Source organism: Anthonomus grandis, chromosome 1, assembly GCF_022605725.1.
Source record: "Anthonomus grandis grandis chromosome 1, icAntGran1.3, whole genome shotgun sequence".
In the NCBI taxonomy this organism is placed as follows: domain Eukaryota; kingdom Metazoa; phylum Arthropoda; class Insecta; order Coleoptera; family Curculionidae; genus Anthonomus; species Anthonomus grandis.
Window position 1 is genome coordinate 42,244,720 of NC_065546.1, and position 27,012 is coordinate 42,271,731.

Consider the following 27,012-nt stretch of genomic DNA (forward strand, 5'->3'; position numbering starts at 1 on the left):
CACAGTATGTTTTCAGAATATGCCTGGAAGAATATTAGCAGTTCAAGAATCCATGTCCGATTTTATAATTCTCGACATTTTTCTGATTAAAATGATCAAAAAATTTGAAATCCCCATTTACAATTTTTTTTTGTGATTTTTAAATTCCTACAATTTTTCTAATTAAAACCAACTTATCGCATTGATGAACTTGTAAATTTAGAGAATTATGTTGTTATTGATAAGTACTGTCGTTCAAATATGTTGCATGGAGGGTCATTAATTTTTTTGCATTCTGAATTGGTTAAGGAAATTAGTTTTGTAAAAGTAAGTAAGTTTGATTATTTAGCTGATGACAGGATATTTGAACTGTCAATTATATATAGTAGCTCTATTGATCTGTATATTATATGTTTATATAGAGCTCCTGCTGCCGCTGTAGGTGACTTTTTATTTAGACTAGAAGTGTTATTGTCTGGTTTAAATGTTTTCTCGAAAGTAATTTTGTGCGGAGATTTTAATATTGTCTGGTCAAATCTGTCTAATAATTTTACAAACCAATTGACTTACCTTTTAAGGTCTTATAGTTTAAATGTTGTAGTTAATAATCCAACTACAATCACTTCTAACTCTACCACTCAAATTGACTATGTGTGCACCAACATAGATGCAAATGATTTTAATTGTAATGTTATAAATTCAGGGCTCTCTGACCATGAGGCTATTGCATGTGATTTTTGCATAGGTCACAAGAGTCAAATGAGGTGAAAGAGAAGGTGCAGAATTTATAGTAAAAAAAACTATAGTAGCTTCTTGCAACTGGGTAGATCAGAGGATTGGCAGCGCGTTTTGTCTACTGCAAGCCCTTTAGAGTCATTTCACGCAATTATTTGTGAAAATTTTAATAAATGTTTTCCGATAAAAACCTTTAAAACGAAAACAAAAAAAAATTGGATTACCAAGGGTCTGAAGGTGTCTGCTAGAAATCTTAGATCACTGCACTATATTCGGAAATTTTATATAAATAACATTGCTTTTATTAACTATTTTAAGAAATCTTATAGAGCACTGTACAGACTAACAATTAAGACTGCAAAGCAAAAATACTTTAAAAGTCGCTTAGGTAATTCAAATAATGTTCAGGGGGAGGCTTGGAAGATAGTAAATGAACTAAGAAGTAAACGGGGCAATATTGTAAAGGTAAATATTGAACCTGATAGGATGAATAACTTCTACTGTACCATGGGTAGTAACATAGCAAGTCAAATTCAGGGTTTTTCCAACTATGAACAGTTTTTTGAGTATAGGGCTGTACCAGATTCTTTCTTTTTTGCCAACTGATCTAATTGAGCTTAAGTCTACTCTAAAGGAGATAAAGAAGAAAAATACGTCTGGCTATGATGAACTTAATGTACGGTTATTTTTTAATTTACCTGATTCGGCACTGGAGGTACTTGTATCTGCAATTAATCATTCTTTCAATAATGGCCAATTTCCCAATTGTCTTAAAGTAGCCAGAATCATGCCTTTGTTTAAGGGGGGAGCTTCAGAATCAACCTCTTCTTACAGACCAATAGCATTGCTTTCCACCCTCTCAAAAATCATCGAGAAATTGGTTAAAAACCGACTTATGTCATATTTAGCTGAAAAGCAAATTATAAGATCGGAGCAATTTGGGTTTCAAAGTGCCAAGGGAATATCAGATGCAATCTTTTAATTCTTTGAGTCCTTATTTTTGAGCTTGAACAGTGGTGATATTGCTGCAGCAGTGTGATGTGACTTGACCAAAGCATTTGACTGTGTTAGTCACGAAATACTGCTGTGGAAGCTTGAGCGGTATGGATTCAGAGGTCTGGCTCTTCAGTGGTTTGAGTCTTATTTGCATACTAGAATGCAGAGTGTTTCTGTGGATGGTGCCCTTTCAAGGGAGCAGCTTGTGACTCACGGTGTTCCATAGGGTTCAGTTCTTGGGCCACTTCTATTCCTCATTTATATTAATGAGATGGCCAATGTTAGGATCTCAGTTAAATTCATTCAGTTTGCGTATCATTCAACAATTTTATGGCAAGACACGAGTGCGATGAATCTAAATACCACAGTTAACAGAGATATTGTTGAAATCAAGAAATGGTGTGATTCCAACAAACTGCGTTTAAATATTTCAAAAACTAGTGTTATGAATTTTAAATGCAATTTAAATAATGTGTTTTTGGAAAATCACATTCTAAACAACTTAGACGATAATAAATTTTTAGGTTTATTTATTGATAATAAACTAAAATTTGAGGGCCATATCACGCAACTGTGTAGAAAAATATCAGCAAATTGTTATGCTCTTAAAGTGGTCGCAGGAGAGGTTGATTTTGACATGGCGAGAAATGTTTATTTTTCTTTAATTGAGTCCCATTGAAGGTATGGTTTGTGTTTCTGGGGTGCATGCACACATTACTTATTTAATAGTGTTTTTGTTTTGCAAAAGAGAGCGATCCGACATCTGTGTAATGTGAGTATGAGAGAGTCGTGCAAACAGATATTTATCACTCATAAACTTCTAACCCTTCCTGCCTTATTTATATTGGAATCTGTTTGCCTCGTTCATAAGAAATTTAGAAATGTGAGCACAACAAATAGGCATGAATATAGCAGTGGACGAGCTAATGATGTGCTCTTGCCTAGGCCTACAAGTTCACTACAATCAAAAGAACTTTTATATTTGATGGTAAAAAACTCTTTAATCATCTTCCTATAGATTTGAAAGGTATAGGTAGCTGGAAACTTTTTAGAAAACGTGTTAAAAAACTCTTAGTTGCAAAGGGCTATTATGAAATAACTGAATTTTTGTCAGATAGATTTTAGTCATTTTTACCTTTTTCTTGCAGGACTTTAGGTATATTCTTTATATTTTTACACCTTGTATATTTCGGGAGTGAATAATATCTGTTTGTGTTATACATATTGATACGCTTGACATTACATTAGCTTTGTATGTTTTGGTTCAGAGTCTTGGAGGAGTATTTAGTGAGAGTTATGAAGAATGGGGATGTTGTTGGTTTTACCGGCATAGGTAAATCATATTCATGGAAGCAGAATGCCTTTAGGATGATGGACCATAGCATGCTAAATAACCTTTTTACGTGTTTGTGTATATGTTTTTCTTTTTTACAGCTTTGTCAACAAATTTACTTTTATGACAATAAAGCATCTATTGATTGATTGATTGTTGCGACGATATTTGATTTTGAATATATTAAAATTATACAGCTTATAACTGGTAAACGGCTATACATAGAGCCATAGTGTCGAAATTCGCCGTTTATAATTTTTTTCGTGAGTTTTAAATTCCTACAATTTTTCTGATTAACACGAGTCCTAACATGACCAACTTAGTATGAGTTTTAATAAATTATAATTATACAGTGTGCGTCCAAAAAGTGCTTATCTTTAAACGCTTATTACTAGAAAGCAGCTAAAAAAATCATAGTGTTTGATATTGTTACAATTTCATTAAAATTGTCTATTTCACTGCATAAAAAAACTTACAAGTTGTTTAACCATAAAATTGTTGAAATTACCCGTTTATAATTTTTCTACGATTTTCAAATTAATACAGTTTTTCTGATTAAAATGAGCCCAAATATGACCAACTTATCACGTTCCGTTTCGACGATATTTAAGTTTTAATATATTAAAATTATACAGGTAGAGTTCAAGAAGTTGTTACCTTTAAACAGTTATAACTCCGAAACGGTTGAAGATAAAGCCATGTTTTATATTTTCACAATCTGCTTAAAATTCTGCATTTTACTGCATCTACAAATTTAGGGCTTGTTAAGAAAGAATAAAAATTAAAAATCTGCAAAATTTTCTTTCTCATTTCGAAATTCCTACAATTCTTCTGATTAAAATGAGTCAAACACGACCAACTTATCACGTTCCGTTGCGAAGAGATTTGAGTTTTAATAAATTACAATTGTACAGGGTGCGCCCAAAAAGTTCTTATCTGTAAACGCTTATAACTCGTAAACGGCTAAAGATAGAGCCTTGTCGTTTTATAATTTTTAAATCTGCTAAAGATTCTCTAGTTAACTGCATAGAAAAATCTTTGGGTTGTTAAAAGAAAACTTAGAAATCCTCTGTTTGTAATTTTTTTATAATTTTCAAATTCCGACAATTTTTCTGATTAAAATGCCTCTAAACACGGCCAACTTACCACGTTCCGTTGCGAGGATATTTAAGTTTTAATAAAATACAATTATACAGAGTGCGCCCAAAAAGTTGTTATCTTTAAATGCTTGTTACTCGAAAACGGCTAAAAATAGAACCATAGTATTTAATATTTTTACAATCTGCTTAAAATTTTCTCTTTTACTGCATAGGAAAATTTACGGGTTGTTAAAGCTTACAATTTCAAAATACGCCGTCTATAATTTTTTCATGATTTTTTATTTAAAAATTGTACAGAGTTATACTTGGGTTACCGAACAGATGGAGTGGTCACGTGATCGTTCTGCGCCGGAGGTGTGGCCTAGAGCCTAGATAGTAGATAGGGTTCATGACTTGGGGTTTTATTTAATTTTATTAGTCGAGCGGCTTTAGATCGTTTTGGTTGAATTTTCTGCTATTCGAATATTTGAATCTTCGCAATATTGAAAAGTTGAGATTGTGTTTATTTTTTTGTTAATTTGTTTGTTAACAAATAATGGCTGACGCACCACGTACACCCCCATTGTCACCCCCCAAGAAAAGAGTACGAAAACATTTGACCATTGCTGAAAAGGAAGTGATTATGAACATATATAAAACATGTGATAACGAGCATCCAGCATACAACAAAGTGCAAAAAGTCCAGTTTACAGCAGAAGCAGCAGGTAATAAATATTTTTAATATACAGTGTGTCCCAGGATGAGATGATGAAATAATTTTAATTTTTTACAAAATTATAAACATAATGTGTAAAAAATGTATTAAAATAACAAATATATACTTATATTCAATCTATAAATTTAAATCTCACAGGCCTACCAGCGCAGCCCCTAACTTGTTATTCTTTCTTTCATTTTAAAACACATATTTAAAAAAAGATAAAAGCTACTTAAGTAATTCTCAAAACCAGATTATGATCATGAAATTATATTTTATAATGTCCGGATTCATAAAAAAAGGGCTCCCTGAACGCTCGATTGTTGCTCAGGTATAACAATTTTTATTGGTCCTTACTATTATAGGCAAAACTTCCAGCGCACAGGTAGCTCTCGGTTCTGATGAACCTGGCCAATTACACCCTAAATGTTTGACCTGGCACGATTACTTAAAAGGATTAACTAGTAACGTCCTCGGTGAACATCTTCTGGAGCACTTTCACTGGAATTGTCCTGAGAGAACTATGTTTCTTCCACTGGTACAGGACTATACTTAAGCTAGTTATTACTACTATACAACCAATTAAAATTACAATATAGTGATTTTGTTTTTGTAAAACAATTCCTTAAAAATTTATTGGCTCTAAGAGGTCGTCTTGAATTTCCTCTGGATTTTCCAGGTCAAGCACCTGCAAATGAATGGAAAAATTTGTGGGTGGATCTTGTTTTTGAGGAGGTTTGTATGGAGGGTTTATTGGTTTGGCTTGATTGCCAAAAACTTCGGCATTCGTAGGGTAACGTCTTTGGACGGGCCTAGGTTGGACAAAAACTGGTTGGCTTGGGAAGGGTTGTGACTGTACTGGTAGTGGTATAAAGGGGCGAGGATTTAAATTAAAATTTTGCTTATACGTAGGGTTATTATTATTATTTTTGTTAAAATTCTGGGTTACATTTGAAGGTCCGGTAAATTGGTTTGTAAAATTAATTTGGGATTCTATAATATTAAAATTTAAAACATGTGTGTAGGCATCGTTTAAGGTTTGGGGTTGTTTTAGCATTAACATAGTTTTTAAGGTCTGTGGCGAATTTGCAGTAAGGATTAACACTGCTGTGGTATCAGCCTGCCTTAAAACTAATGCTTTAAAGGCTTCGTGCTCTATTTCAGAGTTTATTTTTGAAATAATTCTCTGCATAAAAGATTTTAACCTATCCACAAATTGTAAAATTGTTTCTCCCCTAGTTCTTTTAATATATTGTAATTGCTGTAAAAGAATCAAATACGTCACTGGATCGCCAAACTTTTTTCTTAATTCTACTATAATTGAAGGCCAGTTGTCTAAGTCTGGACGTGATAAAAGAAAACTTTGAGCATTATCAACTAACTAAGATTTAATAGCAGCTAGAACTACTTTTTTCTGATCTTCTGTAGTTGCGGTGACATAATAAAGATTATAATATTCGTCAATTATTGCTTTAATAAAACTCTCGAGGTGTTCTTGATTTCCTGAGAACACTGGCAATAAAAAAGTGAAAAATCTAATATTTTCCATAATGTCGGGATTTAAATTTAATTTATCTAATAAGCTAATAAGTTCTTCCTGAACTTCTGAATTAACAGATATAGTATTATCTAAATTATTTCCTTCTAAGTCAGAGTTTTCTGCACTATCTGAATCACTATCAGAACTCAAATTTAAACCTAAGGCAGCCCTATTTTTCCGTAAAAACTCTTTTAATCGTAATGAAGCCTTAGACATTAAAACATAAAAATTTTAAAAATAAAATGGCAATTTGGCAATTACTTACAATAACAGCATGGTTTATCCACAGAGCTTATATTGCAGCAATTTTCCAGTAAGGGTACCAACGCCTTGTAGAATGTCTGGATGGGATGATCTCGTTTTTTGATAGTGCACTTAGAACGAAGGTTCACTTTCACACAACGAAAACACGTTAAAGGGCGAAATTGCACTATCCTGTTCGCAGCGCCAGTTAAATGACAAGACCTGCGGAGCTTCTTTTAAAAAAGATTAATTTACTAATAGGACCAACTACGTTACAAAAGGGTTTTTTACTAATTACTATGGTGAACAATTATCACGAACGGCGACTTAGCTTTGACACGCGACAAATGTTGCCCGCGGCAATTGAGCGATTGTATTTATATAGTACAATTGCATAGTCAGCTATAAAGGCTGTTCTAGGGATGTTACTACCTATCCATTTTCGGTAAACCCCAATATATTAACATAACTTTGCATAACAAAATACTTAAAAGGGATTATTATATCATTACCTGGCAAAACCTCAAAATCGGTTTGGACCCATTTTACAGGCGACCGTATTATATTTTAAAAAAAGCTGCTTAAAAAAGCAAAGCTGTACGGTAAAATAATTTAAAATAAGTAGGCATAATTCTCTTCGTCTAAATCTGCCAGGGTTTCATCTATGGGCAGGCCTATATTTCGCGCACATCATTTACTCCATCTGTTCGGTAATCCGACTATAGCTAAAAAAAATGTAATTTTTTAAATATTCCACAGTATATGCCTGGAAGAATATTAGCAGTTCAAGCCTCCATATCCGATTACTTAATTCTCGACATTTTTCCGATTTAAATGAGCCCAAACACGACCAATTTATCTTTCCTCGTTGCGGAGATATTTAAGTTTTAATATATAAATAATATACAGGATGGTTCAAAAAGTTCTCATCTTTTAATGTTAATTACGCGAAAACGGCTAAAGATAGACTCATAGTATATTATATTTTAAAAATCTGTTTGAGATTCTCTATTTTACTGCATAAAAAATTGATGGGTTATACCTTACATTTTATTTCTGATTAAAATGAGTCCAAACACGACCAACTTATCACGATCTGTGGTGAGGATATTTAAGTTTTAATATATGAATATTATACAAGGTACGCCTGTATAATATTCATACTACCATACTGTGTACTGTACTAAAGCCTACAGGTATTAAAGGTAATAAAAAAACACATTAAAAAATGTTTAATTTAATATATTAAAACATAAAAATATAAAACAATAAATGAGGTAATATGTATAATATACCGATTTAATAATTTTTTAACACCTAACATATTACATGATGATATCACATGTTTATTTGCACACATCCAAGTGTTGTACGTAAACGTAATTATTGACGAGACGTCGATGTGATGGGTCAGTAATTTTTGCTAACCTGCGCAGTGGATTTAATTTGGATTTCGAAAATCCACAAAAAAAAGGCGAGAAAACATTTTTAATTATCGGAAATCCTTAATTAAATCCAGTGCGTTAAAATCCTTATTGCCAGCCTTTGTTGTTTTTTTTGAAAAAACTATTAAAAATTATCTTTTGTTACCTTAGAAATGTATGATTGCCATATAATTATGTTGAAAAATGACAAAAAAAAATGTATTAAAATCCATTAAATTTTAACAGTCGTAGTTTGTGCCCTCATATTGTATTATTCGGTTCCAGCTTAAAAATTTCCAAAAAAAGCAAAATCTTCTGTTTTTTTAAACGAAAAATATGGCAAGAAATCAGTAAAATAACCAAAAAAAACTTAATTTTCAGGAGGGGGTTGGTTGGGGGAGGATATCCCACCTTAAATCGTGGAAATCATGGACCTTAAGAGCTACTATTGAATTATGGCGTACAATTAAGAAACATTCGCCACACCGGGGACACCCGAACATTCAAGAAGTCAAAATCGGACGGTTCAATGTTTTTTTTATTGAATTTTGTTTTTTTGTTATGAAACCTAATACTGGCTAGACTTCTTGGCAAAACGGGCGTACCCTGTGGTGGATTGACTAGAATTAATTACCCGGCGAAAAAACTTACTAATTAACGAAACAGTGTGGCTTTAGATGTATATAGAGAATCGATGATAGATCGCTTATTTTAAATGGGACAACTTTTAAGTCAGAATCTTTAGATTGTACGTAAAATTTGAAGCGAATTTCATATAGCACATCGTATGCTTAAATTTAACGGTTTTCGAAATAATTCAATTTTTAAGTCAAAATTGATTCACTTCCATCATAATTGAAAAAAAAATCTCAAAAACGGTTAAATTTAGGTGTAGGACATTATATACGAAATCTTTCTGAAATTTTACACACAATTAAAAAACGCATGAATATTTAGGGCATCATAATTAAAATAAGTGAGTTATCATAGATTTTTCAGAAAAAAAAACATTATTTCTTGAAGGCGAAAGTATGTTGTAAGACACCCTGTATATGAAGAAGTTATTTTATTATAATATTATTGTATTCTACGCATTATTTTAGACAATTTTCATAAAGCATGTCATATGCTTAAATTTAGCGTTGTTTGAAATATTTCAATTTTAAGTCAAATTATATCTATTTGCAAAAATATTGAGAAAAAAATGAAAATATTGCAAAAAACAGTTAAACTTAGGTATGGGACATTAGATATAAAATATATTTAGAGTTTTATGCAGAATTCAAAAATACATAAATATACAGTGTCTCATAGACAATGTCATATCAAATACATAAATATACAGTGTGTCACATTTGACAGGCGATTTTCGGTAAAACAACTTTATTTCTTAAAGATGAAAGTATGTCATGGGACACCCTGTATATTGAGATTTTGTATTATTATAACATTTTCTGATTCTAAGAAATTCAATTTAATTTTTTTCAATTCAATTAAAATTAATCCATTTGCACCAATATTCACAGAACAATTAAAATAATATCTCAAAAACGTTTAAACTTTAGGTATAGGATTTATGAAATTATATATAAATGAAATGTATTTAGAATTCTAAGCAGAATATAGAAATACATAAATATACAATATGTCCCATTTAAAATAAGCGAGTTGTAATAGATTTAGGGTAAAACAGCTTTATTCTTTAAAACCGAAAGTTCGTCATGGGTCATCCTGTATATTGAAATATTATCTGATTATTACATTTTCGGATTCTAAGTAAAATTCTAAACAATTTTCAGATCGTTTGTCATATGGTAAAATTTATAAGTTTTTGATAATATATTTCAGTTTTTCAGTTAAAATCGACCCATTTTTTATCAATATTGACAGAAAAATTAAAGTATCTCAAAAACCCTTAAACTTTAATATTTTATTGAAAATTTACCCATTTTTCATCAATATTGACAGAAAAAAGAAAATAGCAGCGCGAAAACAGTTAAACATAGGTATAGGTTATTGTCTACGCGGAATAGAAAAATGCATAATTATATAGAATGTCCTATTTAAAATAAGTTAGTTATCATAGATTTCCGTAAAAGCAATTTATTGCTTAAAGACAAAATTACGCCGTGGGACACCCTATAATAAAATTTAATTTGTTATTACATTTTTGGAAATTTTTAGCAATGTTGACATAAAAAAGAAAATTTCTCATAAACAGTCATACTTAGGTATACGACAAAATATATAAAATATGTGTAGAATTTTACGCAGAATCCAAAAATGCAATAATATACAGGATGTCTCTTTTTAAAATGACCAAGTTATCATATATTTTTGCTATGAAAACTTTATTTATTGAGACTTTCGGACGTGGTCTATATTGAGAAGTTATTTTATTATTCTATTTTTGAATTCTACGCAACATTCTACATAATCGTCTGATGACTTAAAAATGTAAATCTCTAAAACGGCTATATTTATTTAGTTTAAGGACATTCTTTATAAAAATAGGTCTAGAATTTCACGTAGAACCCAACAATGCAATAATTTATAGCGTGGTTCCTTTAAAATAGGCGATTTATCAAAGACTGATTGATAAAAATACGTCAACGTTTTCAAACACGTACACGGAAATTTCTGGTCTTAAGCCACACCGTAATCGGCTCAAGGAACTGATCTACTAACAAACATAAAAATGACAATTCGCCGGGTCGTATTATACGGCCAATATTAAAAATTTCACATTTAATCTTAAAACATCAGTTATAGAAACTTCTTCCTCTCTTTTACTTATATACAAACATATTTATATAGTGCCTATTTATAGTTTCTCTTATATACATTATGTCTATGTACACTGTTAAAACTATAATATGTACAGATAATAAATGCCAAAGGGGCTTTAATATCATTTTTCTCTTAAGTGCTATTGAGCTACGCAGCGTAGAGCGACTATATCGTAGATTTTTTTAAAATATAAAATCGTCTACGCTGCGTGAAGTACATACACACGATCACATTCATACGAAAATTGAGCGACTGAGATCGGAATTGCGTTTTACTCAATTATTAAGAATAAGTACCAAAGTCCACATCAGTCATCAATCGGGCATCAAAAAAAAAAAGAGAAAAAAGAACGAACCAATTTGTTCGTTAAATTACAAAATAGATCACAACCTGAGTAAAAAACACCGAAAAATATTTAATATTTACTGCTACGAGCCGCCCACCAGCACGTGCATGAACCCATCCCACTCGTTTATACTGTCAGTCCGTGAGCTGGACGGTTCTACCTCACTGGTACCACTCAAACCAAGTTCCGCGTACAGTTCGTTATTGTTCAAAGACTCCAAGTCCGTTTGGGAGGTTAAACTTAACACCGAACCCCAATTGATCGGTCGGGTCATATCGCTGTCCTCGTCCCCTAGGCCGGAATCCGTATCGGGGGCGGCAGAAGGAAAAGGGGTCGCCCTACCCGACGAGCACGCCATCTCCCTCAAACTCTGCTCGTAGCTGTTTGGTTCAACGGGGCAAGGTTTCGTCGGAGGAGTCATCTCAGGTAGTATGGTAGTGTAGCTAGGCTCCGGAGGATCCGTTTCCATCTCCCTCTCTAACCTCCTTAACGTGTTACAGATAAGGACAGAGCGACGCAGCGAGGGGTCCGAACATTGTCTATACCTAGCCAGTTTGCACATGGATAGGTTTAACACAGCCAGCCTTCTTTGTCGGTAGCAGGGGACGTGGCACCACCGCGTCCTGCCATCGCAACACCGCACCCTCTGCTTCACTTGCGGGGACGCCCCCAGTTCCAGGTAAGATTTCCCGTTCTCTTCGCATCGGATGGTTTGTTGTTGGGGCGGCTGGTAGTACTGCCAGTATTCGGAAGGCGTTTGGTACCTATAGAACAACAAAAACTGATTAAATTCAAACACTTTAAGGGATAAATATGTAGGTGTAATTTTATTTAATTTATAGGACTTTTAATATTTTGCCGACAATTTCAATAGTTTTAATTGAACATGACCACGCAGTTACAACTGGCGCTCTCAATGGATTGAGTTAAAAAGGGACTCGGGGAACTACTCGTGAATTATTATAAAGACGATGATGGTATGTGAAGACGTAAAAGGGTGTAAGTGAAAAGACCAGTGAGTTATATTAAGATGGTATTTGTGAAACACGACTGTACAGGGTGGCACATTAAAAATGAAACAGGCATTTACTGGCAGTTTTTTTTTGAGAAAACGCTAAAACCCATCGAGTTTGTTTTCGAGGGAGACACGAGTTTGGTGAAAAATCATGTTACCACGTGCAGGCTCCTGGGCAGGGGTAACACCACCCCAAAAATCTTAAATGAAAAGGGGGCTCGAGTGATGCCATATCTTAAAGGTCTTTCAATTCCCATTATAATGATCTAAAAGTCATGTACTTCAATTCAGTACTTTTGGAGATTAACTGATTTAAAGCTTAAAGTAGTCTTTAATAGTAACATAAGATTAGTTTGTCTTACTTTCAGAAAAAATTCTAGTAAAAGCATTTACTTCAAAACTTCGTGCTTTTCTTCACTACTCCCATGGTTTGTTAATCATTTTGTTGTTGGAAATAGCGATTGGAGCGTTTTCTATGGAAAATAAAGTTATTTTTTTACTACTTAGTGCGTAAGGTACTAGGTGTGAGTACTACACATTCTACTATTGCAAAATGTGCGGCAACATTTTGAGCTAACTCTTTGGGAATGCAGAACGAATTATTACCGATAGTAGAACTGCTTTCACCGCTACGCAATTTACAAATTATTTCAAGGAAGAAAAAATTCAACAAGTAAAGATTATAGCTGATGCTCCAAGAGATAACAGTCAGGTGGAAAGGATTAACTGAATAATCATTCCTGTATTGACTAAATTAAGCCTAAGTGACCCACAGAAATATATAAATACTTGGATACTGTGCAGAGAATGTTAAATTTTACCATTCGAAGGAGTATCAACACTACACCATTTAAAATACTAACTGGAGTAAAAATGAGGAACCAAGAAAATATACTTATTAAGGAACTATTAGAAAATGAAGCTGTCGATTCTTTGGTTATAAACAAAGGGACGAGCTAAGACAACGAAGTGAAATTCAAATTCAGAAGGTGCAGGAGAGAAAAAAGGCAAATACTACCAAAGAAATATAAAGATTGGGGACCTAGTCGGTCTAAAACGAACTGTTTGGCTCTGGCTACATAAGAAGTACCTAGGCCGTTATGAATTTTTTAAATTAAAACCTAATGAAAGGTACGATATAGTCAAAGTTGGATTTCATGATGGCCAATGAAGACTTCTATATGTTCGGAATATATGAAATATACGTGGGTGGACTGCAGCAGCGAATCCGAGTCGGATTAGATGTCAGATATGGCCGAGTGTAGGTGTAATTTTACAATTTCAATTAAACGTGTCAACGCTGTTACCACTGGCGCCCTCAACTGGTTGAGTAAAAGTGCGCCGCGGGGAACCCCTTGCGACTTATTATAAAGACGATTGCGGTATGTGTAAGACGTACAAGTGTAAAAGACGCGTGATTTATATTAAGACGATATTTGTACAAGACGACCATATTTGTGTAAAACGACTTTATATTATTTAATTGTGAGCTGTTTTTTTTGTGTCCACCTTTCATGACAGACCTAAACTAACTAAAAATAATATTAATGGTTTACCTTGCATACACTTGTTGTGGTACCGGGGTGGTAAACCGGGGGGTTTCGAACGAGGGTGGAACGACTCCGACGCACTTTTCGTCGTCGCTCAGGTCCTCATCGAATTCGTCCTCGTCGAACTCGTCCTCGCTGAGGAGGGAGGCGGCGAGGGAGGGGGTGGGGGAACGCCAGGCGTCCGCCGTCGGTACCGCCACCGCCCTTAGGCGGGCGATACAATCGTCCGACTGGACATTGTCCCATTTGCCGTTCTTGGCGGGAGATGCTTCGGCTTCCAAGGATTCAAGTTTGCGTTTTCCGGCCGCTACTGCTGTTGTGGTTGCTTGCAAACCCATCATGGCACAGTTCTGTAATGCGTTGTCAATTAGATTTCTGAATTACCCAAATTTTTCTGATTAAAATTACTCCAAACATGACCAGTTTATCATGTTCCGTTGCAGAGATATTTCACTTTTAATATATTATGACGATATACAGGGTGATTCAAAAAGCTCTCATGTGTAACAGTTAATTAAACCAATAGGAGTTTATGCTTTTTAAATTTGCCTGAAATTCTTGAATTTCCTGTATACAGAAATCTATAGATTGTTTATGCAAATAAAAATTAAATATATGTTTTTTTCGAGATTTTCAAATTCCCTGTATTTTTCCAATTAAAATAAGTTAAAATGAGTTTAATATATTGATATAGAGAGTAAGTCTTTAAGATTTTGATAATGCCGACGTTTCGGCCTATATGAGGCCATCCTCAAAGCGAAAAAAAATTAAAAGCTTTCGTCCATAAACATTAGAACGCACAATAATAAAAGTATGCTTATAATATACAATGTTTTTTTTACTTCTGAAGAAGAAGTGGAACTAACTAATGGAACTCTTAACAAATTATTTTCCGAAACTCTCAACAATTTATTAAGTTCCGTATTTCACCGTTAGAGGGCGTAATTAATACGATAGCAACGATAGTTATAAAATCGAACACGATAATTAAATAAACGTTTATTTTTGGTTTACACCACATGTACATTTTTGGTTCCCAACTCAACGATAAATATCGGATAAAATGCCCGCGTGATATACTTTGAGGAATTTAATATTATGTTAATGTTATTCACGTTTAAAAAGAAGGTTTATGACATGTTAATAATTTACAATTATTACTTCGTAAAAGTTTAAGTATGGTTTAATATGTATACTATTTAAAGACGTTTAATCGAATGAGCTTCTAAACAAATATACTTACCCATAAATAAAACGTTGAATTTTTAGTTATAGAAAATCAGTATTACACCTTTATTTTAATCGTTAAATAGTTGCAGTGCTTGTGCAGTTTTGAGCAAATTTATATTTTTGAGTTTTTTTGATTTGTGTATCTTATTTGGTATAATTATTATGTTTCATGCACATTAATGCATTTCCTAGATTTCCCTGTGTATGTTATTCCAATATTACACTATAAGATTTATACATGTATAAAAAGTATATAATATACCACACATTGGCATATGATAACGGGGGCATTTCGTCAAATATTTGAGCTATGGTAATCGAGTTTAAAAACTAGATATGTAAATATGTAATATACGTAAATTCTACAGTTTAATACCCTTGACCATATACGGTTGATAAATATACCAAAACCAAAAATTTACCAAAAAATCGTTGAATAAACATATACTTAACGATAATAATATAGGATGTGTTGCTTGGGAAGGGTGGGGGAAATGATTGAAAGTGTAACCATTAAAATCGATTTTAGCAATTCAAAATTTGTTTAATATAGCTGTTATATATGCCCGATCTTATTACTATATAGTTCCTAATAAAAGAGCTAGAGGGCGCAATTTGTAACAATGAATTTTTTTTTCATTTTTGTCAAAAAGTTCAAATAGAACGGTATATTTTGAACATCATATTGCAAAACTATTGTGCAAACCGGACAATGGAGTTTTTGCTCGTTTTAAAGTGATAGCGAATATAAGTTTTTTTACGCACTAAGGCAAAACTTATGTACCGCGATCTAGCGTTCGGTCTTAAAATGTCTAATTAACATTACTATAGAGGTTTCCTCAAGCTGGTCCTTAAAAAGACTGATTTTAAACTCGAATTATGTATTTAATTCCTCAATAGATGTTCAAACTGACTTCCATCATATTCTAAATAAGCTTCCGATCTTCTTTGGGTGGATAAAACTGCTGTTTCAAATTCAGCAGCTAATATTTCAATAATTGCGTCACGGATTCTGTTTTTAATATTATGTCTGGTCGTGGGTGGAGTTTTTAAACGACTCCATAAGTAAAAGTCGACGCATTTTAAATCGGGTGACTTGGCCGGTCAAGGAAATGGACTTCCTCTTTTTATCCAGCAGCCTTAAAAACGGGAAAATATTACAAATTTCGCACTCTAGTTCTTTTTGCAAGAACTATAGTAGTAATAAGGTAAAATATTTAAAACAGCGATCTTGCAAACAAATAAAACAATTTTCCAGGCTTTCTAACAGTATTATCAAAAGTATAGGTTAATATACAGTGCTTTTCTTTAATGTTCCCCCCTCTTTATTCAAAAGATTGAAACGTGAGGTAATGCAATTGCTGAATGAATACTATGTTTTAAAGCAAAATTGACAGATATATAAGAAAAAGTCTAGAGGTTTCAAATCTGGCGAGGGAGCTGGCCATTCCACATGTCCTCGACGGCTATTTGAAGCAAAAGATGTACGAAACTGAACCTGCTTCAGTATTGGATTTACAACAGACAATAACGAATATTTATAGAGATATCGATGTTAGTGTATTTGAAAATGTTCGGTGTCAAATTTCGGACCGACTGTTCTTGTGACAAGAAGTTCAAGGCAACCATTTCCAGCATCTTCTCAATTGAACTCAATGTATTTATTCGATATATCAAGTTAAAGGTTAATGTATTCAGGTAATTATTAAATGTACCACCATTTTATAGTAGGTAAAGATATAGAATTTATGTTCTAGGGTTATAAAGTACTCGTCAGGAGCTTCAAAATGATGTACCACAAGACCACCCTTTCGATTTAACTTTTTTTCCAAGATGGCGCTCACCAGCCATCTTGAAACTTTCATCTGTCAATTTTGCTTTAAAACAGTATTCATTCATCAATTGCATTACCTCAAGTTTCAACATTTTGGATTGATCCGTTCAAAAAATAAAGAAGGGGGGAGGGACATTAAAGAAAAGCACTGTATAAGTTTTCGGAAAAAAACTTTTATTTTAATTCTTAGTTGCGCCTTCTAGCGCTGAAATAGGGACCTTGAAAATAATTTCCAGAATTTTTTCATGGCCACTAATATAATAATATTTTTTTTTATTGTTGCCAGATGTACAGGTTCTGAGATACAACCGCTTACCCCGCTTATTTGCTTATATTTTTGAAATCTTGCTGATTTTTTAAAAGTTTTTCCTATTAAAATAAGCCCAACGGCGACCAATACATAATCACATTCCGTTGCGGAGACATTTCATCTTTAATATATCCATGATGTACTAGGCGGGTCAAAACGTTTCCAACTTTAACAACGTTTAATACTTTAAAACATGAATTATTCTAGAACGGCTTGAGATAGATCCCACTCTTGACTGCTTTTGTCAGTAGCTAAAGAGTGTCGGTTGGTGAAAATCGCGGGACAGACCTTTTTCCAAGAGACGATGTAATTTAAAATATTAATTATCTTAGCATTTTGTTTCTAGCAATTAGCAATGTATTGACGCTTTATGGAAAATAAATTACTTTTTGAGTTTGAAGACACCATTGACGTAAACTGTATTTTCTCAACTTTATCCTGACGTCATTGACGAAAGTACAAACAACCTTGAGATATTTTTTTCTGTTCTACAGATCTATAGGGGCTATCAAACAAAACCAAAGAAAAAATAAGTTGACCACACTGTACAGTCAAAAAAAGGCGTTGACGTCAAGCGTACCAAGAACGCACCACACAACAGGATGTTTTTAAATGATGATTTAGCGGTTGTGGCATTTGTCGACTAGGTTCTCGGCAACGTGGCAACGTCGCCGCGCTTATATATATTTGAAAATTTCGTTGTGTGGTGTGGTAAACGACTCATGGTTGAAAATAACCTTGAGTGAACGTAGTTTCTCATGACACAAACCGAAGCGATCGGCCTTCGACGGTAAAACCGGCCGCGTGTGTTCAGCAGGATACGACGCTCGACGCCACAAGCAGGAGGAAATAATAAAATTTCATTTTTTTATTATTTTCAAGCCAATTTGTCTCCTGTTGGTAATAATCTGCCTGGATATTCTGACAATATTCCCCATAGGGGGAAAATCTAAAATCGTGATATTTGCTATATAATAGTTTTTGTATGGTTAGCAGGACAACGACTCGGCAACGTCGCATTTTTGTATAATTCGTCCTCGTTGTTTGTACAGCAGGCAAACGAGAGAGCGAGCGGCTTATTTCGTATAATTAGCGGCTGGAATTATTATTTGTTCTTGTTAGCGCATAGTTTGCGTGCTTTCACCATTTTATCATTAAGTGGAATGTTTGTAAAATTCTCGGCTCAAATTATTGTACCTTAAGTTATGAGCTTAATTTGATTGATATTTTAAAGTTCTTGATCCTCATCTGCTTTATGTTACGTATATACACTGTGAACGTCACGGACGTCAGGGGAGCGTACAGTTGAAAGTGGCGACGTCTTATATAAATCAAGTGAGGGTCCTTTTTTGATTTTACTGCCATATATTTCAACATTTCAATATAGTTGAATATTTCGTTGAAATATATAGACTTTGTTAATGCCGCCACATATCAAAGTTAGTTTTTTCCATAAATATAAAACATTCAGATCAACTTTCAGTTGAAGCCTAATTTATTGGCATAAATAACTATAAAATCATAATGACACCGTTTAATGCACTCGTTAATTAAATTCCCCCCGGTTGAATTATTTAAGGCCGTGCAAGGACACGCCGAATAGGTAAATAAATACAATGTGCGTATTTTTATGTAAACATTACGTTGTTTGGTTACGGTAAACTTGTAAATTAATAGTTTTGAGGTAGAGTAGTGTGAACAAGACCTTTTGGAATTTTTCATAAGGTCAAGGTTGGGCTGCGAATAGTTAGTTATATTATGTTTTTTTTCAATAACTGACATTTTTTCCAAGAACTCACGTACAAATGGTTAAAATGTAACAATTTAAATTCTAGGCTTTTCACAGTAGTTTGTAGGAGTTTTGGTGAGGAGAAGTGTATTGAGGTATTAATTAGTTATGTTTTCATTCAATAACTTACGTAGAAATGACTCAAATTTAACATTTTATAGTTATTACTTTTCACAATAGATGAGTTTTTATGTAGTTATTTTGTTTCTATTATTTTAGTTTAAAATATATTGAGGTATGAATAGTGACAGTTGAATTTATTTCAATAACTGAAATATTTCTACAATTACTCGCGTACAAACTGCTCAAATTTGACGATTTTATAGTTATGGATTTTCACAGTAGACTGTAAGCGATTCTAAATTCATATTAAACATTTTTATATCTACTTTAAGTTATAATGTATTAACTTAAATTTATTATTTTATAGTTATGACTTCTCGTAGTAGATTCTACAGTTTTTATCCAGCATTTTTTATATTTATTACTAAATAACTCGTGTACAAATGGCTTAAATTTACAATTTTTAAGGAATTTTATTAATTTTAGAAATTTTGGTGAGTAGTTATACTGTCAATTATATATATATATATATATATATATATATATATAGTTAAAGTTATTAAATTTTTTATTTCCATAAAGTATTTAAGGGAATTTTAATATTTTTACAAAATTTAATAAATAGCTACACTTCTAGTTACAGTTACATAACTATAAATTATTTTATGAATAATTAAATATTTCTTAAAATTATAGCAAAGATTTAAGTGTTTTAATTTTTCTTAAGGATATTAATATTTTCATCTATTTTGATAAATAGTTATAGTCATACATATATTTGTAGTTATAGTCATGTCTTCTTGTAATAATTTAAAAAAATCTAGTTACAGTTATATAAGTATCATTAATTTTATAACCACTTAACTAGAGCTAGTTTTATTTATAGTGTCAGATATATTCATAGTTATAGTTATTTCACTTAGATTGTTTATTTTTGGCATGGCATTTCTATAGGGTATTTTTGGAAATCTAATAATTTTTAAAAATGTGGATAAATCATTATACCTCTAGTTACAGTTGGATATATAAGTATAATTAATTTTACAAAAGATTAAATATTACTTAAAATTTTATTGAAATTTTAAGTGTTTTCATTTCTTTTCTAAGGACTTTGATATTTCAAGATTTTCATACATTTTGATGAAATTTTTTTCATAATTTCAATAAATTTTTTACAAATTTTGTTAGTTCAGTGATGATGAATAATTTAGTATATTTTAATAATTACATATAACATTAACATAACTATCACTAATAATATTAAAATTAAACGAGAACGTATGTGATTTTTGCTGATTTTCAATTGTTTGGTCTAGGAGTTTTGATATTCAAGGTTTTCATATATTTAGTTGAATAGCTATTTTCCTAGTTGTAGTTAAATAACTATAATTAATATTCACTCCAAAAGTTATAATCATCCTAATGTTATGACTCTTGATAGCTTTAATTTTTTCCTAAGGACAATAATATCTATAATTAAAAAAATAGTTATATTCCTAGCTACAGTTAAATAGCTATAATTGCTCATACAAAACTTAAACGAAAATTCTGATGTTTTTTGGATAATTTTCAAGATTTTTATCAAAGTATATTAATCATACATCAATAACATAACTATAATTGATAATACTAAAATTAAACGAGAACGTGTGTGATTTTTGATAGGTAATTTTCAATTGTTTGGTCTAGGAGTTTTGATATTTTAAGGTCTTTATATATTTAGTTAAATAGGTATTTGCTTCTGTTATAGTTAAATAACTACAATTACTTTAACATATAAAATCTATCTTAATTTGATGACAATTTTGAGATTTATTTAGATGAATAATTATTTCCCTAGTTATAGTTAAATAATTATAAATTAATGTGACACACAAAAACTATATATTATATTTAAATTTTATGAATTTTTGACAGTTTTAAATTTTGATATTTGTTTGTATGAATAGTTACAGTTATATTCACAGTTACAGTTACATAACTATAATTGATCATACAATAATTAAATGGAAATTTTAGGTTTTTTTTGGTAATTTGCAATTTTTTGGTTCAAGAGTTTTGATATATCAAGATTTTTAGACATTTAATTGAATAATTATATTCCTACTTACAGTTAAATAACTATAATTGATTATACAAAAATTAAATAAGAATTTTTGTGTTTTTTTTGGATTTTTAAAAATATTCTGGTTAAGGAGTTATGATAACCAAGTTACATATTTATTAAATAGTTATATCTCTAATTACAGTTAATATCTATAATTAATCTTACATATAAAACCTATAATATTTGTCTTAGCTTTTTGATAATTTCAAATTTCTGGTAATTGTAATATTTATTTAGTTAAAAAGTTATTTTTATAGTTAGAGCTAAATAACTATAAATTAATGTTCACACGAAACCTATTATTGTTTTAATTTTATGAGTTTTTGACAATTTTCAATTTTAATAGTATTTTGGATAATTAGTTATATTTCTAGTTACAGTTACATAACTATAATTAATAATACAAAAATTAGATAAGAATTTTTGGGTCTTTTGCTATTTTTCAATGTTGTGGTCTAAGAGTTATGATAACCAAGGCTTGAATATTCTTATTTATTAAATAGTTATACCTCTAATTACAGTTAATATCTATAATAATTAATATTATATACAAATGCTATCATTATCTTAACTTTATAAGTATTTTTCTTGTTTATATGTAGGTTTTTTTTTAGGTTCATATAACTATAATTGATAAGTTACAGTTATATCATTTCTATAATATCAAACCAATGAATTTGGGTACATACTTATAGTTAAGCCTTATCATTCAAACATAGCTTCGTTTCCACATACTAGGAGCAACATTTTTTTAAAATTCATCCGCAACACTGTGTAGATCGGATAAATGAAAAATTTGAAAACTCATAGGCCACATCAGCTTGCATATAAATTAACTTTATTATATAGGATTTAAAAAAATATATTCATTTATTTATTTGTGTATTTGAAAAAATAGTTATACTGCGCATACGCAAACCTTAAGGCCCCAATTACATTTGTAAATAGAGCCTAAAAGAACTGTCAGAAGTCATAACAATAAACTAACACAAATACAAAAAGGAGAGTATTTATATATAGGGTAGGTTTCATATGTAGGCCCATACCTATAAATGGCTAAAGGTAATCCAAACTTACATTTTTCCCAAACTTTCCACACAGTTCACGAACTAAACACATATTCGCATATCGTAAACAAATACTGGCGCGTACCCGAACCTCCGCCGAAAAATAATGAAGAAACCCACGGGCATTCGCCTTTATGCTACGCGTTTATATTATACGACGTGTCTCGGTAACGTAATATAAAATTGTATGATACGCACGTACGACTGACGCGAACTACGTTCCTACAAAGACTAAAGACCCCACGCTACAAGTCTCCTTTTGGCCGATGTGATACTCTCTTTCTCTCTCTCGGTTGGTTTAAGTGCGCGCGCAACTGTATTTAGTGCGGGTTTTGCCTGCCTGAGTTTCGAAAATACCGGTCTCGCCTGCCTGACTGCCCGATGCTGGTAACTGTGTACGCTATAACGTTGGAAATTGAACAAAAGCGTACAACGCGTTTGGAATATAGAAATATTTTGTTATTTTTTTTGCTTAATTCTGACTCACCCTGTATATGATTTTAATTTAAATTTAATATTCCTTAAATTTTATTTTAGGTAATGTTTGTCTGGGGTTCTCAATTAGAAAAACTAGGTTTATAAAGGTTGTTAGAACAATTATGCCCCACACAGCACAAATATGTCCAATGGACATTCAAAGGTTTCCTCTTTTTGGAAATATCACAGACCACAAAAATAGAGAAATGCGTGTTGCCTAATGAACAGACAGAAATTCTGTTGACAGCTTCATTGATGTTGTTGACAAAGACGGAGGCAACCATCTTGGGTGGCGTGTGGCGGGAAACTTAAGCCTGATATTTAAATTTGAAGTAATTTGCAGAATTACAAAAGATGCGTTAACTGACGAGTGATAGATATATTTAAATAGAATTTTATTTTATATATAACAATATGCTTATCAATTTAGAAATATCCACATTTAATTAAAATCGCGAATTTTAAATGTTGAGAGAAAAATAAAAATATTGCATCTCAGACATTGCTTATTTAGGACATTTAAGATATTTAGCTGTAGATACTTACCAAGAATTATAAATTGGCACGATAGGTATGGGAGCAAATTTAAATTAAAAAAAAAACAAAACTAAATTGACTTTTAAATATTTTATTTTAAGATGAAATAAAATAAATTTAACAAAGGGTTTTAAAATGCATAAAAATAGTTACAATATATTCTAAATTAAATACTGTAAACTGTAAGTATGGTATTAATAAGACCTTTTATGTAAAAAAATAGAATTTTGCAGGTCTAAAGCATATTTTAACTGAAAATCCTAATTTCTGGATTTTCAGAAAAAATTATCTGCTTTTTTGTCTTTCCATAAGTGTATAAAACATTATAATAAACATGTAACATACCTAAATAAAAAATAAAACATATATATTTTTTAACCATCTATACAATTGTAACAAAATAATATATATCCACATATTATGGATAACAAAATATAAACTCTTATAACAACAGAAACTGAACCTAGCTCTTGAAATAATTCTGGCTTCTCATTGTAAATAAGTTAATTTAGAATGACTAGATTAACACAAATACATATGTACAAGTTAATATGCATGTTTTTTTCTTTTTTATTTTTTTAGTATAAGCAAATAAAAACAAAATTCAAATTTTGATTTTTGGTTATTCACAATCAGATAAAGATGTCACAAGTTAACAGTGGGGTTGTCTCCAGTAAGTATGGAACATGAAACATAATAAAACAGATTAAGGCAGTATATTGTGTAGTCAATATTATATCCTAATTGCAAAAGATGCCAGTGGTGGTTGATACTCGAGTTGATAGGTTGTCGATGATGGCTTATAGGTTACCGGCGATGGGTGATTAGCGGTGATGGATGGCAAAATTATAAAAAATTGTTAAAGTTCCACCCTCGGCTTCAAAAAGTATGTCATCTATGAATTTTTCAGCAAGGCGTCTCTGGTTGTTGGGCTGCTCTCTAAGCTTCATATCTACATTTTTACCCACACTGTCAAACCAGTCAACCTTCTGCGGCTGTTTAAAATGGTTATTTACAGTCGCTAGTACGAAACAGAGAAGCTGAAGCTGATCTTGAAATTCCAGAACTATTTGGGGCTTGCTTGGCTTGTGGAGTTTGAGGGCTGTCTATATTTTTATGAGCATCGGTGTCTTCATCATTATTTGATTCGTCCTGTAACGTTAACTAAATCGGTTTCAACATAATAACAGGCTTAAACGTAAAACCTAAAATTTTTTTTTAGTTTCCACACCTAGGAGAAGACTGGATAAAAATTGCTCAAAGTTTTGAAGAACTCTGGAATTTTTCCCATTGTCTTGGGGCAATTGATGGCAAATATGTGAGCATCATTCCTCCAGCTGGAAACGGATCATATTCCTCCAGCTGGAAGCGGATCATATTTTAATGTGCGATTTCGATATAAATTTGTGGTCAGTGTGATGAGTGTCTGATGATGGTGTATTACAAAATACCCCATTTTTTTGAAAAACTCCAAAACAATGCCTTGAACAGTCCTGGAGATTAAACTAAAAGGAAAGGAAATTCCTCCAAAAAAACTGGCATATGTATTTATAGGAGATGATGCATTTCCATTGCGTGTAGATCTAATGAAACATTTAGACAGGCAAATCTGACTGCTAGAGAGAAAAAATTTACAACTATTGCTTATCACGAGCAAGACGTATTGTTAAAAATGTATCCGGAATACTGGCAGCTCGATTTCAGATATTTCACACTTACATTAATCTAGAACATTGAATCCGTTGTAATGGCTTGCTGCATGTTACATAACTTTTTGATAGCTAGCTCAATAAGAACATATGTTTCTTCAGAGTGCTTTGACCATGATGCCGAACAAGGTATATCAAATTTTGGATTGAATTCTCTAAATTCTAATATGTCTAGATTACAACGAAGGTCGCTTGGAAATATAGCAAAAGAAGTAAGAGCCTTTATGAGTTACTTTTCGCACCAAGGTAAAGTTTCTTGGCAAGAAAACTTTATTCATTAAAAACTTATTGATACTATCATGGTAGAAATTTACAAGTGTCTAATGATAGGGTAGTCTCACTTGTATAATTTATATGAAGTCACTTGGATTACCTTTTAAATTGCAATTTCTCAAATTTACAACGAGATAAAAAATGTAAATGTTGAAAAAACAAACATATCAAATATAAATGAAAGTATGCATAAAAAATATTGAAAAATCGTAACTTACCTCTGTTTAAAAAAAATAACGCCAAAGATTTCCGGAATTTAGTTTTTATATTGGTCCAGGTGACTTCGTATAAATTATACCGTAGGTTTGTGGTCTAATAAATAAGATATTTTAGTTTTAATTTCAATTTCATAATGTTAATACGTATAAAATAATAAACAAAATGATATCTAATACCCACTTGGTTTTTTTTACCAATTACAACACTTTCGCTGCTGTCACCAGACATATTACTTCGGGAGATCCAAGGAACTTCTTACTCCGCCACAAAGTTTAGTATATCATAATACCAAAGTTTGGGATGATATACCTCATCCGAACCTGATCGTTAACCTGAATCGTTAACCCTTTTCGCTTACTTGCGAAAACTGTGACGAAACAGACTAAAACTACGGACAAGAACTCGTACGCAGTCTTTATCGGAAATAAAACTCACAATTTCAACGATACATTAAAAGATGTTAAAAGGGTACTTAAAGACAACAACATAACAGAATGTATCGCAAATATACGAAGTACTAGAGGGGGAAAACTATTGTTAGCTACGGAAAAAAAAGAAGATCTCAATAAAGTCTGCCCTGGAACAATTAAACGATAAGGATAACGCAAAAATATAAAAATTCAGCACACTGGCTGGAGCAGAAGTGCTACATATAAAAAACATTCATGGCCTATCTAAAAAAGAAGAGGTCATAGCCGGCCTGGAAGAACAGGTGGAAGACTTGAGCACAAAATTACATAGGATGTTTGAACTAAGGCCTTTTTTCAATAATACACAAGCCATAACCGTATCAGGATAGAAGATGCAAATTCACTCCTATTAAACAAGAGAATTAGAATGGGAGTAGTGATGTGCTATGTGTATAAAAGGATTAACGTCACTAAATGTAGAAAATGCTTGGGTTACCAAGAGATTGCCAAAAAACAGATAGCAAAGGCTGCTGCTTCAACTGCGCTGGAGAGGGTCATGCAGCCAAAGATTGCCCAAATAAACCCAAGTGCCCTGTATGTAATAAGGAGGGGCCTATAACTGGTAGTGGAAAATGCAGCTTCTTTAGAACAGCTGTGTCTACAACGAGGAAAAGGATAGCAGCAACAAAAGCAGCCACTTTTCAAAATGTCTTTGACACTTCGAACATGCCATTGGCTTTTCGTGGATTTGCCTAGGATTTTTATTGCCCCAGATGCGATAATTTTGTTTATTTACGTATTTACGTAAGTATGGCGTTGTCCATGATCGGCTGGCTTTAGCTCCTTTGTAAGTTGAATCTTGCAAGGATGTAGACTTAAATCTTTTTTCAAAATTTGCCTCGTTGTAGTTCTCCTAGTGCCCAAGTTTTGCGAATTTTAATATTATGAATCGTATGAGCTAGACGTTCTTGTACTTCTGTAATACAATCGTCGAAGATTGATGGGGGTGAGATGGACAATTATGTCTAATTAAATTGGGTGAAAAGTAATTTTTTTGACATTATACCTCATATAATTTTTCAGACACGTCCGGAATTGTCCCAAACTTTGTAATGTATTAGCTGGAAACGGTCCTTTAGTTTTAGACATTAATGTACACGTAACTTACGCTTAAGCAATTAACATCTGCCATGTCAATATCTTTAGGTCGGGGAATCTTTAGAGTCTTTAGAATTTTAT

The 27,012-nt window shown here is 32.1% G+C and overlaps 1 protein-coding gene across 1 annotated transcript; it reads right to left on the minus strand.

The window, feature by feature from the left end:
- Positions 1–7,849: 7,849 nt before the first annotated feature.
- Positions 7,850–22,389, minus strand: LOC126743470 (uncharacterized). The gene is made up of 3 exons (XM_050450602.1): positions 22,159–22,389; positions 13,755–14,098; positions 7,850–11,947 (listed from the first exon to the last, which is right to left on the minus strand). Exons 1-3 carry the CDS (start codon positions 22,198–22,200, stop codon positions 11,266–11,268), a joined length of 1,068 nt encoding a protein of 355 aa, XP_050306559.1. The 5' UTR covers positions 22,201–22,389; the 3' UTR covers positions 7,850–11,265.
- Positions 22,390–27,012: the final 4,623 nt, after the last annotated feature.